General features: G+C 42.8%; 1 protein-coding gene across 1 annotated transcript; it reads left to right on the top strand.

The window, feature by feature from the left end:
• The first annotated feature begins 4 nt into the window (after positions 1 to 4).
• Positions 5 to 14545, top strand: SDR39U1 (short chain dehydrogenase/reductase family 39U member 1). Its single transcript, XM_026688361.2, has 6 exons — positions 5 to 59; positions 2465 to 2571; positions 6019 to 6101; positions 7792 to 7913; positions 10386 to 10529; positions 12564 to 14545. The coding sequence occupies exons 1-6, from the start codon at positions 20 to 22 to the stop codon at positions 12977 to 12979; spliced, it is 912 nt and encodes a 303-aa protein (XP_026544146.1). The 5' UTR covers positions 5 to 19; the 3' UTR covers positions 12980 to 14545.
• Positions 14546 to 20506: the final 5961 nt, after the last annotated feature.

Raw genomic sequence — 20506 nt, 5'->3', positions numbered from 1 at the left:
ATTCGGAGACTTCCTGCGCATGCGCCCAGATTCGTGTAAAACCATGAGAGTCTTAATCGGTGAGTGGTGGTCGCTTTCGCTTTCAGAGCCGACAGTCGCCCCTTTGCAATGGGAGGAGGGGCTGTTTTCTTTGCTGCGGGGCTGCTCTAATTTTTTTTCTTATCCCCCCCCCCCCCCTTTTGGCAATTGCAATTTGCAGTTCTTGGCTGGATTAGCGCCACCTTGAACTGCGGTCAACACGCGGGATGCGTGCAAAGGGTGAACGTGAGATTCCTCTTTGAGGAACCGGGAAAGGGTCCCATCCGAGGAGCTGAAGGATTTACTGTCTCCTTCACTGTGCTCAGGTCATTGGATGAGGACTTGGGGAAGTTCAGGTCGACCTTCGTTCAGTTTGGGATAGGTGCTCTCCCCTCTCTCCCTCTCTCTTTCTCAACCTGTTACCTTACTAGGGATGCTGCCTTCAAGAAAGAGAAAAGAGGGTTCTTCCTTATTTTTTTTCTTTTGCAGAAGAAAGACAGGAGTACTCCCATCAATAATGCTCTTTTCTTTTAATTTTGTGCCTTCCAATCAGTGTTGACTGCTGGCAACCACCTGGGTGAATTTCTGCAGCTTTCTTGGCAGGTTTTTTTTTTAAGAGGGGGGGTAGTCACCTCAAATCCCCCCTTTTGCTTCTTCCTAGAGCTGTGAGAAAGTGATTAGTCCAAGGTCACTCAGCTGGCTTTGTGCCTAAAGCAGATTTCTGATGTCCTGGTTTTTAACCTGATGCCTTAAAACCAACAACGCCAAATTGGCTCCTCAGTAATGCATTGCCTTACTTTTCCCTTCCTTACTCTTGATAATTCAAAGCTGTTAAAAATTCTCATTTTCTGCTTTTGTCTCTCAGGCAGGAAACTCCCTACCTCTCTCCAACTGGCCAGTCCATTAAACAGAATCATACTGGCTGAGGCATGTGCAGGTGTGATAAAGAAACCCATGACTAGCTCTGTGACTTCAAATGTTACTGATAGTTGGTCTCAATCACACAGTCGTTTTAATCTTAGGAGTTTTTTTTTCCAAAAGGCAACTGAACTTACTTGATTTTTTTTCAAGATGTTACACTTCTTATCTGAGACACTTTTTCAGTTCTAACTAACTCTGGCCAATGAAAAGGAATTGTATAAATCTTTTCCATTCCTCACCAGTTATATCTGAAGAAGCTTCCTGGATGAGAAGTGAAACATCTTCAAGAAAAGTCAAAGTCTGGTTTTCTTTTTGAAAGCACCTTTGGGAAAATCTTAGGAAAAGCTTCTTTCAGGGGAAAAAAACCTATATAGATTTATATCGACCAAAGAGTTGGTGGGGACTAAAATATGCCCCGCCCTTTTTTTTTTTGCAATGGTCTCTGCTCTATGGAATATTCCGCCCCCATGGAGATTAGAATGGTCCCAGCCCTGTTAGTCTTTTCATAAGTCCCTAAAATCCTGGTTATGTTCCTGAGCCTAAGCTATTGAATGTATTAAGGGCCCCCTTTCCTGGCTGCATTTCTAGTTGGCCAAATATCTTAGATGCTATGTATATTTATTTGGATGTTTCTATTATTTTTTTATTGCTTTATTTTAAAATCATTTTTATTTTTTTTAAATTAAAATATATATTACAATTAAATGTTTTAATTGTAACATTTTTTTTAATTGTAAGCTGCCCAGAGTCATTGACTGAGACAGTTGGCTGTAGAAATTGAATCAATAAGAAACCTTTTCCCCAAATTGAACATTTCATTTCCTTTTCTTGTGGATCACCCAAACAATATCCTCCCAACTTTTGGTTTGCTTTGATGGGTTCTTAAGGAAGAGAGTCACTTGCCATGAGGAAAGGAAGCTATTTGTGTTTATTAAATGGAACATTCAGATTTTAGGAAAGAGACAATCTCTTTGAGAACTCTAAAGATGAGCATCAGAAGCTTTAATGAACTAAAGTTAAACTAAACTTAAGCGTATTTGGTCTAGTGGTGAGAGGCATCTGGCTAGAAACCAGGAGATTGTGAGTTCCAGTCCCACTTTAAGTGTGGAAGCCAGTTGGGTGACTTTGGGCCAGTCCCTCACTCTCAATCCAATCCACCTCAAAGGGGTTGTTACTGTGGAGAAAATTGGAGGAGGAAGGAACATGAGTTATTTATAAAAAAAAAACACCTAAATAAATAAATTTACTGTGGTCACATTGATTTGAGGAAGGGGAGCTTGGAAGGTTAGATTGAAATTTTCAATATTAGCCAAAGAAACTTGAATGGTGCACCTTTTTCCAGACAACTAATCTTCTAGGAGGGAGTTGTGAAAGTAAATTGAAAGAGTTCCCAAGTAAGCCAAAAACTAGCTCCTCAAGAAAAAGTAGGATATGAGTTTAACAAATAAATAATTTCTCAACAGGATTGTGGTTGTTTTAACTATCTCATTCATTATTCCATCATCGCCTTATGAATGTAATTTAGGTGGCGGGACTGGATTTATTGGCCGAAACTTAAGCCGAGTGCTAAGGAGCCAAGGCCATGAAGTCACCCTTATTTCTCGTCAGCCTGGAAAGAACCGGTTAACCTGGGTAAGGAACAGGGGCTTCAAACAAGCTACAACTTAGAAGAATATGTTTAAATCCATTCCAGATTAGACAGTCTCAGTTAATTTCTTCTTAAGTGACAATGGAAGAAAAGTTTGTATAGATCTGTGATGGCAAACCTATGCCACACATGCCGGAAATGGCATGCAGAGCCATCTCTCCAGGCATGCTACCTGTTGCCCATTTCTCTTCTGGGTTCCGGCGTGCGTATGTGCGCTGGCTAGCTGATCTTTGCGTATGCGGGAGCACCAGAAACTGAAAAAGCAGCTCCCCGGTGTGCATGCACGTGGTGGCCAGCTGGTCTTTACGCACACATGTGCATTAGAAATTGGAAGACCAGGTGGCTGGCACGCATACATGCGCCAGGAAGCTAAGCTAAGCTGGTTTCCAGCGCTCTCACGCGCATGTGTCGGGGAGCTGCTATTCCGGTTTCCGGCGTGCATGCATATGCTCCTGTCTCAACACTCGGTGCTAAAAAGGTTTGCTAGCACTGGTGTAGATGAAGAGATGGGGGACAAAGTTACAGAAAAACCTGAAGAATCTATAGGGCAGATAGATGAATTAAGGCCAAAGTGAAAATTTTAGAAAGCAAAACAGAAATAATGAACAAAGACATGGAGAAGGACTTAAACCAGGCCTGTCAAACTCCCGACCCGCAGGCCAGATGCGTCATGTGCTGGGCACATCCATGCCCAGTTTAGCGAAGGGGGAAAAAGTCACATCACATGATGCAGCCATGATGATGTGATACGTCAAGTTTGACATACCTAACTTAGACAATCTGGCATTTCTGGAATGGAGACAAAATACATTTGAGATTTAGAGCAGTTCCCGAGAAGACCCCAGAGAAAAGATTCTTCAAGCTTTAATGAACTTTTTTGAATGGGATGAAGATGATATGGAGGCAGAAATCGACAAAGTGTATAGAATCAACAGACCATTGGCAAAATGGAAAAAAATGTACCAAGGCATATTCTTGGGTAGTCTGTCAGGAGGACTAGAGACCTGCCATTTCTTTGCTTGCTGACAAAAGGTTCTCCCACTGAACACTAAAATGCGGTGACAAAGCAGAACGGTTCGTTTGGATGCTCATTTGCTGTCGATGGGGACAGCAAAGATAATGGTAGGGAATGCATGAGCCATTTGTAATTGAAATGTATACAGATAGTCTTGACGTACAACAGTTTGTTTAGTGATAGTTTAAAGTTACAACAGCACTGTAAAAAGTGACTTATGACCATTTTTCACACTTAGGACCGTTAGACATCCCAGTGATCATGCGATCAAAATTAGATGTTGACAACTGACTCATATTTATGACCTGTTGCTGGGTCCCGGAGATATGTGATCCCCTTTTGCAACCTTCTGACAAGCAAAGCCAATGGGGAAGCCAGATTTACTGAACAACTGTGTTACTATCTTAACAGCTGCAGTGGTTCCCTTAACAACTGTGGCAAGGAAGGTCATAAAATGGGGTCAAACAAAGTCACTTAACAGCTGCTTTACTTAGAGACAGAAATATTGCTCTCAATTTGTGGTCATACGTTGAGGACTACTTGTAATTAATAGTTATAACCTCTAAAATATTGTAGGACCAGAATTGATTTAGTCTATGGAAGATGGAAATCAGAAGGACACTTAAGAATAGCTTTTCAATGTAATAAATATTAAAAGGTTTAAGCTTTTATAGTGCAGCTCACTTCACTCGATGCAGTGGAGTGACTACATTGGTGTAGAATTTAAATTGAGGTGCAGGGGAAAAGTAAGGAAAGACAGAAATCAAGGTGGTTATGTAGATCACATGTAAAATAGACTACTGATTGCCTTTATCAATTAACATTTGTCAACCAGTTGAGAGTTTTTAAAAATAATATGAGATTATCGCTGTCACCTGAAAATCAACTTAATATAACAATAAAAACTATGTTTTGGACATCTCAGGTAACGTTTTCTGTCTAGCTTCTTTCTGGATTTGTTCTGTGTAATTGGGATAAGCTAGAAAACTGTAGTCTTGTCAACCATGAAGAGCTGGCTAACATATACAACCCTAGAAAAAGAAATTACGTCTCATTGGTTGCAAATGTTTGTTGATATGTGTAATAGTATGTGAGGACATTGAGGGATTGGAAGATATATTGCCTAGAAAAGGATTGGATAAGAAAGGCAGAAGCTACAGTACTTAGGAAGGACCCATCTTAATGGATCAAATGGTTAAAAGTATCAGCTAGAGATTTGTATTTTCAGACTTGCAAGGTTCTATTAATAAACTCCCTTTTTATGACTTTGTAATCTCTTAATTCAGGGGTAGAGTCGGGTGACTGGATGAAGCTAAGCATTTGTTCATAGCAGATATTTTTTTCACTGCCTGGGCTTGAACTCTCAACCTTCTGAGTGGAAGGCAAACACCTTCATCACTAGGCTACCACCCCACTCATTTGCAAGATTCTATTAGTGTAGCCTGATAATAAAGTATAATTAGCTCATGTAATTGTGTTTTCTGTCTGGTTTATCTCAAAATGCATTTGTTTGTCAGATTTAAATTACTGTATTTTTCCGACTATAAGACGCACTCCCACCCCCACCCCACCCCAAAAAGTAGGTGGAAATGTCTGTGCGTCTTATAGAGTGAATGTTGCTGGAGCCCCGCCCACCCACCAGCCCCCACCCTTCCCCATTTTTGGCCTCCCTGCAGTCCATTTTTGGCCTCCAAACGCCCCGTTTTGGCCCATTCCAAGCGGCATGGACTGCCCTCGCCTATCGCCATGATAGGCAGTGGCATTGATTGATGGCAATCAGCAGCGGTGATAGGTGATGGCAGGGATCCCTGCTGCCTGAAATGGGCCGAAAACAGGCATCCGGAGGCTGAAAACGGAACACACAGAGGCGGTGATGGGCACAGTGATCCCCACCACCTGAAACAGCTGGTTGGCGGTATTCTGGGAGGCAGATCCAACTGCCAATTAGCTGCTTGTGCTCAATCAGGTTGTGATAATGTGCTGAAGCTGACCAGGCTGTTTGCTGTTTGCTGCAAGGATGCTAGCCAGATGAATACTGATGGATGCTGGGAGGCAGAGGCAGATTTTTTTTCTTGTTTTCCTTCCCAAAAGCTAGGTGCAACTTAAATTCCGGAGCGTCTTACAGTGCAAAAAATATGGTAAGTTTAGAGGTTTTTTTTTTTTTTTGCAAAGGAGTAAAGATGGAAGACTTTTGTCATATTTGGAAAGTTGTTCTGTTTATAATATTTTTCTAGGTTTTTTCTTTTTACTTCATTCCCTTAAAAGCAACACAATAATTGGCTTGATGTTTTCTTGCGTTGCTAATACTGCTGCATATGCAGCAGCTTTTTCTTCTGTTAATTATGGTGACATTGTAAAATGTGTTTGAAGAGAAAAAAAAACATGACAAACCCTGAGTTTCTGTTTTGATTTCTAGGATGAACTCTCCCGTGTAGGCCTCCCATCCTGTGAAGGAGTGGTCAACCTGGCTGGAGTAAATGTCCTCAATCCTCTTCAGAGGTAAGTCTCAATAATTTTGGACAAGGTCAGTTGCAGGACATGAATATGGTTTCCTGAAATTCACCGACTGTTTCCTCAGTTGTTCTTAGAAGTAGGGATGTTAAGCAGAATTGACAGGTGCCAACAAAATAAGTCTTGCCTCCAGAATAATTATGTTCTGTACTTTTCTGTTCTGTTCTAATCTATTCCATTCTATTTTGTTCTTTCCATGCCATTCCATCAAGGCGTATTGCCTCCAGAATAATTCTGTTCTGTTCCATTCCTTCTTATCACTATATCCCTATCCTATATATTTTTATGTATATTCTATATTCTGTTTGTCTAGAACTGGAGCCACCACAGTTTTCCAGAACTCTCCATTCCGAATGAGATCATCGGGAGGTGGGAATTCCTGAGCTCAGAGAAGAACTATATTTGATTTGATTTAATTAAAAAGTTCAAAACATTTACCCTGATTTCCTTTCATATTTTTAATAATGTCCCCTTCTTTCAAGTTAATTGTTAAAATTGAGTGACCACATGAGGAAAGACTGCATGGCTACAGTCAAGGTTTCAGTTGCTGTGTGGGCCTTGAGACTTCAGGATGTACATGGTAGGGCATAGGCAGGTTTGTGTATTGAAGATTTCTTGAAGACATTGATTCAGTATGGATGATTGGATCATGGAGAAGAACTTAAAAAGATAGTCAGGAAAATATGTGGAGCCTGGCTTCTAGAATTCCTTCCAATTCCATTACCAGTTGTGGTTTTATGGGACATCTATATATTCTTTGTCATGCATTGTGTCTGCTCATTTCTGCTTTCCTCTCTTGTTGTATTTGCATTTGGATGCAAAAGGTGGACTGCCTATCATCTGTTCGGGCCTCAAGACCAGGAGAAAAGGGAAGTTGGTAAAATGGAGCAGTCAACAATATTCTAAGCTGTTGCCCAGCTACTTCTCCCTTAGGGATGCACAAGAACAGGGGTCTCCAAATTTGGAATCTTTAAGAATCCTGGACTTCAACTCCCAGCATTTCTCAAACAACCATGCTGACTGAGGAATTCTGGGAGTTGAAGTCCACAGGTCTTAAAGTTGCCATGTTTGGAGACCCTTGCACTTAGACACATTTGGGAGAAGATTTTTATTTTAATCTGCGGATCCTAACCTAATACAGTCATTTTCAAATTTGTTTTTTGATTGCCAACTTTTCCCACACCACCAGACTCGGTCTTGATCTGTTCCGCTTCCTTGCCTACAGAAATACACCCAGGCCCCAAAGTCCCCTTTTCATGATTTCTTTCCAATATTTAATGTAGTTGAAAGGAAAAAATAAATAAAAACGGATCCTGCATGTTGCCAGGATGATTGGGCTCACAAGCTGAACGTCATCTCTTTCTTAACCCTTATGACCTGTTAGAGGATTCATAATAGGACTAAAGTTCTGTGTCATTAGTCAAGGTATCTCTCCAGCTTGATGGATTGTTATTTACCTACAAGGTAAACAATTCTTTCTTCCTGAAATTCTATGCAGAGAGATCTAGCTCTTGATTTCTAGAAGAAGTTCTTAGAGGCATTCAGATGGGTTTTGCTAGAAACATGTTTTTTTTTTCTGTGTGGAATGATCGGCAGACTTTAAAAATAGGAAATGTTATTGAAAGGACAAAACTTATCTTTGAAAGACTGATGTCTTTGTGTGTGGGGGCTTCTGCAGGTGGAATGATGCCTTCCGTCAGGAGGTCATTTCCAGTCGAGTAGAGACCACAAAATCCTTGGCGAAAGCCATCAGAGATGCTGAACACCCACCTCAGGCCTGGGTCCTTGTCACCGGCATAGGTATTAACCACAATGCTCTAATGTAACTTTGCTATCTCTTTGATTGTAAGTAAGTAGTGAGTGTATAAAGGGACGCGGTGGCTCAATAGCTAAGACGCTGAGCTTGTCTATCAGAAAGGTCAGCAGTTCACTGGTTCGAATTCTTAGCACCGCATAATAGAGTGAGCGCCCGTTACTTGTCCCAGCTTCTGCCACAACCTAGCAGTTCGAAAGCATGTAAAAATGCAAGTACAAAAATAGGGACCCCTTTGGTGGGAAGGTAACAGCGTTCCGTGCACCTTCAAAGGCATTTAGTCATGTCGGCCATATCACCACGGAGACGTCTTTGGACAGCACTGGATTTTTGCGATGAGCACTGCCCCCTAGAGCCAAAAATGACTGGCATGTATGTGCAAGGGGAACCTTTACCTTTAAGTAGTGAGTGTAAACACAGGTAGTCCTCAACTTACGACCACAATTGAGCCCAAAATTTCTGTTGCTGAGGGGGACAGTTGGTGAGCGAGTTTTGCCTCACTTTACCATCTTTCTCATCACAGTCGTTAAGTGAATCGCTGTGATTGTTAAGTGAATCTGGCTTGACCTTGCTTGTAAGAAGTCGCAAAAGTTGAACACATGACCCAGGGACGCTGCAACCGTCATAAACATGAGTCAGTTACCGAGCATCTTGAATCTTGATCCTGTGACCATGGGGATGCCGCAACAGCTGAAAAACGTTCATAAGTCACTTTTTTCCAGTGCATTTGTAACTTCAAGCGGTCATGAAATGAACTGTTATAAGTTGAGGATTACCTGTAATAGGAAAAGGGTTTTGGGAACCGAATTAATCCCTCAGCCTTGATGGGAACTACTTTTAAACTAATTTGTGTGAAGTACGGATAGTCCTCAACTTATGACCACAGTTGAGCCCAAAGCATATGTTGCTAAGTGAGAAATCGGTTAACTGAACTTTTGCTCCATTTTACCACCTTTCTTGCCACATTTGTTAAGTAAATCATTGCAGTTAAATTGGTTGTGAAGTGGATCTGGCTTTCCCCATTGACTTTGCTTGTCAAAAAGGTAGCAAAAGGGGATCATGTGACCCAGAGGTACTGCAACCGTCATAAACATGAGTCAGTTGTCAAGCACCCGAATATAAATCATGTGACCCTGGGGATGCTGAGATGGTCATACGTGTGGAAAATGGTCGAAACTCACTTTTTTCAGTGTTGTTGTAACAGGCCACTAAGTGAACTGTTGTAAGTTGAGGACTACCCGTATTGACAACTGTTGAGCATCAGATTCACTTATATAGCAACCGACAAAATTATGTATCTACACTAAGAATCTTAAAACCATTGGTCTCATGGCTGGGTTCTATCGCATATTCATCAACATTCTGACCAGTCAGAATGAAGGTTGTTGTGAAAGAATATTGACAAGCAGCAGTGTATTTGACTATATATTAAGTATATTAAGGCAGTGTTTGTCAAGTTTTTCAACATTTAAGATGTGTGGACTTCAACTCCCAGAATTCCTCAGCCAGCATGGCTGGCTGGGGAATCCTGGAAGTTAAAAGTCTATACCTTGAAATTGACATGGTTGAAAAATACTGCATTAGGGTCTGCTTGAAATGGATGCATTTTTCCCCTTGAGGTTTAAGATTAATTGGTGTAGCTTGCAAAAATGGCATCTGAGAGTGAAGAGTGCCATTGAGGGAAAAAAGTCAAAACTTTGCTAAAGTGACTTGAAGTAGATGGTGGCTCAGTGAATTCAGCCATTACAGTCATGATTTGGCCTGTAGGGTGTTCAGAACCAATCAACAATGGTTTGTGATTAAGCAAGCTTTCATTATGTGAGGTGCATCAAAGGAATTAAAAGCCAAGTGAATAGGGGTACTTGGGAGCGGCATGGTGGTTTAGAGGTGGATCTCTCTCCTCATAATCAGGAGGTTATGAGTTTGATCCTAGGTAGTGTCAGATATTTCTTTCTCCAACCACAGTGAGTAATTATCTGCTGTGAACTCCATGTAGGTGTCAGGAAGGGCCAGTAAACTCAGCTCCAAATCAGTCGCCCTGACCTCAACCCAAAGCAAGGGATTGCAGGGTTGTTAAAAGAAAAATAAAATAAATTAGGGGTTCTTATAGCCCTACAGATATTCATGAACTCCATTAAGGACCCTCCATATGGAGCTGTTATGGATTGTAGACCGCCAACACCTGGAGGGTTAAAAGTTTCCAACCCTGTATTTAAAAAAAGAATAGGTATGAAATTTCACTGAATAATGATTAAGCCAAGACACGTTTTGCAAACCTCAAGAAGAGCCTGTTTTCTTGAACTGAGTAATAATTTCTACAGCTTTCTTGGGAAAAGTATTTCTCAACCATTTTGGGTAGATATATTCCAAAGTTCAGATCTAAAAGATGGGTGTTTGTCCCAAGAGCTGTTGCATGGGGTACCGTTCCGTAATAAATCACCATCTAATATCTCCTCCAGGATTTTACCGGCCCAGCCACACCACCAAATACACTGAAGAAAGTCCAGGTGGAGACTTCGATTTCTTCTCTCGCTTGGTATCCTCTTGGGAGGAAGCAGCTAAAATTCCTAGTGAAGCCACTCGCCAAGTGGTAGTGAGATCTGGTAAGACAAGACAACATTTATTTGTAGACTACAAATTCCAAACTTCTGCTTTGAAGATACTTTTTGTCTCCAACCCCTGGTCCGTGGCATGCCACAGAAACTGGGCCACACAAACAAGTGAAGCTCTATCCGTGGTATGCAGACAGCACACAAAAACCACACACACTCCTGTCCCCGGAAAAACCTTTCTCCATGGAACCGGTCTCTGGTGCCCAAAAGGTTGGGAGAATGTTGTTGTACTCTACATGGAATCTAGGAAGCTTCTGATTCAGTTCTCATTCATTGTGGCTTTTGATCACAAATGTTCTTGACTATGTTTCCCCTGATGAATCAGGCATACCTCTTTCTTATCACAAACATAACTGGAATAATATGTGGCGTTGGAGTCACATACAGTTAGCCCTGGACTTACAAGTTTGTTTAGGGAACCAAAGTTTACAACAGCACTGAAAAATAGTGACTAATGACCATTTTTCAGGCTTACGACCATGGCAGCATGCCCAGGGTCACACGATCAAGATTCAGACGTTTGGCAACTGACTTGTATTTGTGACAGTTCCATTGTCCCAGGCTCATGGGATTCCCCTTTTGCGACCTTCTGACAATGGGGAAGCCAGATTTACTTAACAACCTGTGTAACTGACTTAACCACTGCTGTGGTTCATTTAACCAGTGTGGCAGGAAAGGTCATTAAATGGGACCAAACTCACTTAACAAATGTCTCACTTAGCAATAGAAATTTTGGGCTCCAATTGTGGTTGTAAATTGAGAACCACCTATATAGGTTAAGCCAGAATGTACCTTGCTTGGTGTGCACCGTGTCACTGAACTCCAGTTTTCTAGCTTGGCGTGTTATACAGGTAGTTCTTACAGCCACAATTGAGCCCAAGGTTTATGCTGCTAAGTGAGACATTCATTAAGTGAATTCTGCTCCATTTTATGGCCTTTTTTTTTTTGCCAAAACTTTTAAGTGAATCACTGCAAGTGTTAAATTAGTAACAGTGTTGTTAAATGAATCTGGCTTCCTCACTGACTTTGCTTGTCAGAAGGTTGCAAAAGGGGAATACATGACCCCCAGGACACTGCAACTGTCATCAATAAGAGCCAGTTGCTAAGCATCCAAATTACATGATCACTGGGATGCTGCCACGGTTGTAAGTGTGAAAAATGGTTGTAAGTCACCTTTTTTCAATGCCATTGTAACTTTGAATGGTCACTAAATGAACTGTTGTACGGTGAGGTCTACCTGTACAGACCTGTTCCATTGGGGGCATCTTCAGAGAACCATCTTGTGATGACCCAGGGTGTGGCACAAAGGCAACTCAGCCAGAGGATTAAGTATGGGTCCCTTTATTAGCTCCAACTTTGCCCCCAATGTCCCGGTTACCTTTCGGTCTGGAGAAAAACTCTCCCACGAACCTGCAACAGCCTTTGGCTGCAGATATTCCAATCCAAACGTTGTAAACAGAAAACTTTAAATTATCCAACAAGGCAAAATAAAATAATAAATTCGGCAGGGCAAGATAAGGAGTTCCAGAAGTGAAGTAACATGGCAGTAAATCAAACCAGTTGGGAGGATGCCAGGAACTCAGATAACAGCAGCTAACACTAGAATAACTCAGCAATTGTTCCTGACAACCATCCCTCCCATCTGCTTCTCCTTTAAACTCCATCCCCAGGTGTGCCTTGTGAAGGGAATCGGGGCCCTTTCCTCCCCCGTAAGCCACGCAATCCATGTTGCTCTCTTCTCCGTTCTTCCCTGCATGCCCTAGGATGAAGAGGGGATTGAGTCTTGATTTTCCTCCTCCCTTGTTCTGCCTCTTCCTGTTCTGCCCAGCCTGACTTTGCCACGGTTTCCTCCACAGCCAACGGAGCCACTCTCCTGCTCCCTGTCAGTTGTTCTGTCTTCCTCCTTGGATTCAGACTCAGACGGGGTAAAGCGGCATAATGCATCTAACATTATGCAGTGCCTAAGGGAAGCCTATATGAAATGTACTTTGTAACTCTGTAATTATATCTTTGTTTGCTTTTAAGGTGCTGTGCTGGGCAAAGATGGTGGTGCCATTAGCCAGATGATATGGCCTTTCCGCCTTGGACTGGGAGGCCCCATTGCTTCTGGGCACCAGCATTTCCCTTGGATCCACGTCGTCGACTTGTCAGGAATTGTGACCCACGCCCTGCAGAAAGAGGGCCTTAGAGGCATTTTAAATGGTGTGGCGCCTTCTGCCGTGGACACCACCAGCGAGGACTTTGCCCGGGCGATGGGGTCGGTGCTTAAACGTCCCGCCTTCTTGCCTCTGCCGGGTTTTGTAGTGAAAGCCGTTTTTGGCTCTGAGCGAAGCACCATGCTGCTCGATGGGCAGCGGGTGCTTCCCAAGAGGACTCTGGAGAGTGGCTACACGTTTGCATTCCCTGATCTTTCCTCAGCTCTCCAGGATATTTTAGATTGACCTGAAGAGACATGAGGCTGCATGTCAACGTGTTTCCGTTTTGTCTAATACTTGCTCGGTAGGCGCAACGCTCAGTCTTGTAAATAGGTTGGTTTGTAATGCCGTAGCTTGTTTTTGAGCACTGGAGTTTCCAAGCCAGGAAGTTGCTCTGTTCAAAAAAGTTTGTCTTGTTTCAGAAGAATGAAATCTATGTCATGGGGGAAACGGTGCTCTAAAGAGAAGAAGAGTAGTAGTCCCGTGGATGATAGATTTGTCATCTTTTCTTCTAGAAGTTGTCTTACCGCAACTAAATGATTATCGGGATGGGCAGCAAAATGTTATAGTATCTGTGAAACAATGCAGCAATCTTTGAATGGAGAATATACCAGTGGTGGATTCCCATGTTGGGTGAACTTTTGAATGTATTTATTTATTTGGGGGGTGCGATGGCTTAGAGCAGAGACCTCCAAACTTGGCAATTTTAAGACTTGTGTACTTCAACTCCCAGAATTCCTCAGCCAGCTTTGCTAGCTGGAGAATTCTGGGAGTTGAAGTCCACAAGTCTTAAAGATGCCAAGTTTGGGGACCCCTGGCTTAGAGGTTAAGATGCTGGGCTTGTCATCCAGAAGGAGACAAGGAAAGAGAAAACAAGGATGCGGTGGTCCCAAAAGTGCTTTTTTCCCCCTTAAAGTCAACTAGACATTGTTTTTCTTTGAAGATGTTTCGCTTCTCATCCAAGAAACTTCTTCGGTTCTGAAGGAATGGTTGAGGACGGGAGGGTTTATATTTCTTGCAAACACCTGGTCGTTAGTGGTCTTTTTGACACTCGTTGAGGCTGCTTGGAGGTTTATCTGTGCCCTAAAGGTCACCTAAATAATACAAATGGGTATAGAAAAGGGCTGTCAAACTCTCAGCACACGGACCAGATGCATCATGCACTGGCCATATCCATGCCTGGTTTAGCGAAAGGGGAAAAAAATAATGATAGGTCACATCACGCCGCAAGTTTGACACCCCTGGTGTAGAACCTTCTTGGAACTGCTGAAAGGACTGTGTTACAACATCACCTATCTCCTATTTACAACACAGTCCTTTCAGGAATTCTGAGAAAGTTCCACAACCATTTGCATGATTCAGAGGGCACAGATAAAACCTCAACGAGACTCAGAAAGAGCACTAACGACTGGATGATTGCAAGGAATATAACCCTTGCATCCTCCAACATTCATTCAGAACCGAAGAAGCTTCTTGGACAAGATTGCAAAACGTCTTTAAGGAAAAGGAAAGTCCAGTTGCTGTCTGAAAAAGTCACCTTTGGGACAAGCATGGCCTGGATGACTGAGAATCTCCATAGACAAGGATGCAGAAGGGGGCTTGCCAGAGGGGGAACTGGCAGGAAATCCTCCGCCCCATGAGCTTCATTGGGCTCAATTTTGTCTCAGTCTGATGTTTCCCCATGGCCACAGGTCTGCTCTTGACTTAGGATCTCTTCCACCCCAGTCTTTGCATTAGCCCAACATGTGATGCCATTGTGCGATTTACTTGCTTTTCGCTTTGTGGAATTAAATCATGGTTAAGCAAATCAAATATCCTGTCTTGTCTCTTGTTATGTCCTTGTGTACTCAAGGTGTCCTGAATGCATTTATCTGGCTTATTATGTTAGTGGGTTCCCTCCCCCCCCCCCCAAATATTTTATTAACTGGTGAAGTCTGTTTTGAGTTGGGATCAAGTTCTAGTCACCTTCTGGACAAGTAGTTTCCTTAGCAGGATTAACGAGGAAGAATATATTTATTTAAATGCTTTCCGGGGTGATTTTCGATGGCCCAGCCTGCAGCTAAAATAAAAGCTTCTGAGCTTCCAGATCCAGATCAAGGTAATCCAACTGTTGTCACCTTTAGTTTTTTTTAAAAATGTACCATATTGTTTGGACTATTAGATGCTCAGGACTATAAGACACACCTAGCTTTTGGGGAGGAAAACAAGTGTGTGGGGGGGGGGGCGAGAACTGCCTCCACTTCCCAGCAATTGCCTCCTTGCAGCAAACAGCCTGGTCACCTTATCCCAGCATGATTTAGCACAAGCAGCTGATTGGCGGTTGGATTGGCCTCCCAGAATACCACCAGTCAGCTGTTCGAGGCTGTGGGAATTGCTGCCACTCATTGGCTTTGTAACTGAGTCCATCCACCTTGCTGCTGGTTGTCGTCTTCTCTTTTCTTTCCGCCTTAATTAGCATCTTCAGTTAAAGGGTCTGAAGTAGGGTAATTATTGGAGGAACAGTATCCAGGCATTCGGAAACCAGATAAATGTTCTCTCCAAAAAGAAGCTGTGTTAGCAATCACTTTGATCTTATTGAGGGGTGGGGTGTTGATTGCTTTGGATATGTGATCTATCAAGCAATCTCCTTCACTTTGGGCTGGAGAGGACCCAAAACAAATACAGGTAGATGCGGCAGCAGTTGCAAGCCAGGCGTTCCTTGGCTTAGTAGTTCCACTGGGTGGGAGGAAGGCTTAGAAATGGCCGCAGGTGCACAGGGACGAAGAGAGAACTGGGATATAGCCAATACAAGGGAAAAGGAAGAGCAAAAGTGGAGTTGCAGAAGGAAGAAATCCAAAGGCTGTAGAGACCAATTGGAAGAGCCGTGTGGTCAGTAGGAAACTGGGATGGGTTTGGCAGGAAAGAGGTCTAAGCGTTTCCTTCCTTGTTTCCTTCCTTTCTTCCCTCCCTATCCCATTCCCCTCTTCCTCTCCCTCACTTACTTCCTCCTCTCCCTCCCTCTCTTCCGTTCCCCTCCCACTCTTCCTTTTTCCTTCCTTCCCCTCCCCTCCTTCCTCCCTCGTCTCTCCTGTTCCCCTCCCCCTTTCATTCCTCCCTCTTCCTTTCCCTCCTCCCCCTCTTCCTTCCTCCCTCTCTCCCTCTCCCATTTCCCTCTACTTCTTCTGCCCCCTCCCTCTCCTATTCCCCTCCCACTCTTCCTCCCCTCCCTCCCTTCTTTCTACCCATCTGTATTTTGTATGCAAAGGGTAGCCGAGCACTTTAAATCAAGGAGACCGGGCTACAAAAGCTTTCGGGGTGACCCCTGAAAAGTGTTCCCGACAATTGCTCCCTCATATTTCCCAACACAGCAGGAGGAAGTGCTGAAATAAAGGAGAATCTCCTATGAGTAACATTTAATTCACTAAACGGAAACAAAATCCTTCCGCAGAGCTCGGAGAACGCTGTTCTCCCCTAAAACTGGTATAGCAGGGGAGAACATTTTTGTCCTCTAACAGTCCTTTAGCCTTTGTGTAAAGGAATAAGAAAGAACTCGGAGATATGTTGGCTATCTTGTTCTACGTGTTTTCCTTAACAGTCATTAACTTTTATCTCCATCTCTTCCCTTTCTTAAAGAATAGGGGAAGTATTCCGCCAGGCGGTGGAGAACATGGGTAGTATTTACCTCAATAAACCCTTATACAATTGTAAGGTAGAAGGAATCGCCACTGAATACAGGAAGATTTCTAAACAAACACATGCCTGAATTGTCCCAAAGATAATTTTTCAAGTGGCATCTTCTTCAGTTTCTTGGATGAGAAGTGAAAGGTCTTCAAAGAAAAACCTGAAAATCCTGTTGCCTCTTGAAAAAAGTACTTTTGGGACAACCATGACCTGGATGGCTGAGAATCTGCATAGACCGTATGTTTGAATTTTTCAAATTCCAAGCACTGAGTTTTTATTTTTCTGTACAATTCTGTCCCCTAATGGGAGACAAAAAACTAAACTTTGAAGAATCAATCTACAAAAAAGGGTGAGCGGCTACTCCTCGCTTTATGACCATAATAATTGAGCACAAAATTTCTTTTGGTAAGTGAGACATTTGTTAAGCGACCTTTCTTGCCACAATAGTTAAGTGAAACACTGCAGTAGTTAAGTTAGTAACCTGGTTGTTAAGTGAATCTGACTTCCCCCCCCTTGACTTGGCTTTGTCAGAAGGTCGTAAAAGAGGATCACATGACACCACCACCCCCCGGGGACCCTGCTACTGTCATAAATATGACTCGGTTGCCAAGTGTCGGAATTTTGATCACGTTACCATGAGGATGCTGCAGCGGTCTTTAAGTGTGAAAAATGGTCATAAGTCACTTTTTTTCATTGCCGTTGTAAGTGGTCACTAAATGAACTGTTGTAAGTTGAGGATTATCTGTAGTTAGAAGGAATAACAGAAATTAATGACCAGTGCAGTGGCCTAGAGGTGGAGCTCTCGCCTCACAATCAGGAGGCTGGGAGTTCGATCCTTGGTAGAGGCTGATATTTGGAATACACTCTGCTGCTCGAGCCTGGGGTTGGACTAGATGACCTCCCAGGTCCCTTCCAACTTAATTCTATTCTGTTATTCTATTCTAATGTCTCCTTTAAAAAATACAAAAGAATAACAGAATCGCAAAAGGTGATAACTTCCTGGGACGCTGCAACCATTATAAATACATGCCAGTTGCCAAGTGGGGATATTAAAATGATCGTAAGTGTGGAAAAACAATCATTAGTCATTTTTTTTTCAGTGCCGTCATGACTTCAAACCAGTCACTAAATGAACGGTTGTAAGTCAAGGTCTACCTGTATAATGCTGAGCGGAAAAATGTTCAGAGACTGGGCAGGGTTACCGATTTCTCACATCTCAATTTTGCAAACTGAAATGTCCCCAGGTTACTTTAGGGACAGTAGGGTAAAAGCATGTATTTTGGGAAAAGAAAGATAAAATGTGTCAAAACAGTCCCGCTTCTGCAGCCTTCTCAGATGCCTGTGCATTTTTAATTTGTTATATTTTGGGGGGAATCACGGTTGCTAATTTTTGGAATGAAATCCCCCCTTTTGATCTTCAAGTACTTGAGTATTTCAGTTGGAGTGTTTGAGCATTCCAGGATTTGAGAGGGTGCCACAAAGAAGAGGGGGACAGCCTATTTTCCAAAGCACCAGAAGTCAAGACAGGAAACCATGGAGGGAAACTAATCAAGGAGAGAAGCAACCTGGAATTAAGGAGAGACTTCCTCACAGTGAGAATTAATCAGTGGAATAGCTTGCTTTCAGTAGTTGTGGGTTCTCTCAACAAGGGAGGCTTTTAAGAAAAGACCAGACAGCCACCTGTCTGAAATGGTATAGGGCAGAGGTGGGTATTCAGCAGGTTTTCTGACCAGTTCTGGAGAACCAGTAGCGGAAATTTTGAATAGTTCAGAGAACCGGCAAATACCACCTCTGACTGGCCCTGCCCCCACCTATTCTCTGCCTCCCGAGTCCCAGCTGATTGGCTGGGTCTTCTTTGGTTGCCCTGCACAGGAGAACAGAGCTGGAAAGCAGGTTAGTGGGGTGGGGAGGGAATGGAGATTTTGCAGTAACCTTCCCCTGCCATGCCCACCAAGCCACACCATGCTCACAGAACTGGTAGTAAAAGATTTTGAATCCCACCACTGGTATAGGGTCTCCTGCTTGAGCATGGGGTTGGACTAGAACCTCTAAGGTCCCTTCCGCCTCTATTCTGATTGGATTATAAGTACGATTGCCAAAAAAAAAAAAAAAAACCTGGTGGGATGATTTCATAAACCGGAGGAGGTTTACAGAAGTACAAGAGGGTTTGAAGGGGGAGCAGAAGTCTATGGGGGAGCCCCACAAATGTCACAGAGCAAACTCAAGGTACCCAAGGGCAACTAAGAATGGAAAGAATGAAGGGAAATTAAATGCAACATCTGGATTATGGCATGGCTGATTGAAACCAGAAGTGGGGCATTTTACACCTAACTTTTTCCTGTGGGAGCCAACATCCTTTCTGATTCTTGGGTTTTTGGGTTTTTTTTGCTTTTTTTAAGGGGATTTCTCAGGATGTCGCGGCAATGCAATGACATCAAAAAGGCAGGGGGCGGGCTGTGAAGCGTTCGACCATTTCATGCTTCTGTTTAGCCTTGAGGAGGGTTATTATTTTAGTAGTTTGCACACAAAAAAACTTCTCATCCTGAATTAGTTTCACCCCCTTGCAGAAAACATTTACAGACAGGAAACTGAGGCTAGACTAAGCAAGTTCTCGTCTTGGGGTACTGGCAACAGCCAGAAGGTTACGAAGACTGGATCCTGGGCGCCACAGCAAGGCCATTCTGCACACAATCGGGCATACTTTGGCAGACCCAAGGTCCTAAATGAAGCTTGGGGTTTTTGCTGATCACTGTCTGGCGGCAGTTTGGCAGTTCTAATCTCACCAGACTCAAGGTTGACTCAGCCTTCCATCCTTCAACCTCTGGTAAAATGAGGACCCAAATTTTGGGGGGCAATATGCTGACTCTGTAAACTGCTTAGGGAGGGCTGTAAAAGCACTGTGAAGTGGTATATAGGTTTAAGTGCTATTGCTATTCATTTGCAGAGAGACAACAAAACAAGAATTACCTACACATACACAATACTGTATAATCACACATTCAGGTTGAGGGTGTCCTAATCCTATGCACACAAAATGTTCCTTCTACTTACAGACTTTGTTTACCCAGTTTTTAGTTACTCGATTCACCCTTTGCCCTGAGTTGCAGATTCCTTGAAGCACAAGCAATCTGAAAGGATTGATAGGGACGAATGTGATAACTCACACAGACACCCCAATGCAGGCACACACACACCTCCCAAAAGCCTTTAAAATCAACATTTGCACATTGGGCGACTGCACCAACTAATCCTGGTCACGACATTGTGTGATTGCATAAACCCAACTAGATGCATGGGCGCTGAGAATAACCATGCACCTTTGCAAAGAGAGGAGAAAGCACAGGGTGAGGAAGGGAGGGAGGGAGAGGGAGAATGGTGGGGGGGGAGGAAGGAACATAGGGATAGAGGATGGATGGACAGATGTAGATAGATATAGGAGAATAGATGGATGGATGAATTGGATGAGTGGGTAGATAATAGATATGGATGGATGGATAGATAGATAGGATATAGATAATAGATAGATAGATAGATAGATAGATAGATAGATAGATAGATAGATAGATAGATAGATAGATAGATAGATAGATAGATAGATAGATAGATAGATAGATAGATGATAGGATGGATGGGATATAGATAATAGATGATGGGTAGGTAGATTAGATAGATAGATAGATAGATAGATAGATAGATAGATAGATAGATAGATAGATAGATAGATAGATAGATAGATGATAGAAAGAAAGAAAGAAAGAAAGAAAGAATATAAATAATAGATGATGGGTAGGTAGATTCGATTCGATTAGGTGGATGGGTGGGTGGGTAGATAGATAATAGATGATGTAAGATAATAAATAGGGTAGATAGATGACTGATAGGTAGGTAGATTAGATAGATAGAAAGATAGATGATAGATAAACAAATGATGGATGGATAGGTAGATCGATTAGATAGAAAGACAGACAGACACAGACAGACAGATAATTTGGGCGATCAAATAATTTATTTAATGAGTTATAATAACGTTTTGCCCTATGCATTGGGCTCAGAGAAACCCAGGCACCTTTGCAAAAGGGAGGGTAAGGGGAGGGGGAAGGGGCGGGAACGAAG

This window comes from Notechis scutatus, chromosome Z (genome assembly GCF_049901735.1).
Source record: "Notechis scutatus isolate UNSWTSFEM ecotype Mainland chromosome Z, rNotScu1.2, whole genome shotgun sequence".
In the NCBI taxonomy this organism is placed as follows: Eukaryota; Metazoa; Chordata; class Lepidosauria; order Squamata; family Elapidae; genus Notechis; species Notechis scutatus.
This window is presented reverse-complemented; position numbering and strand designations above follow the sequence as displayed.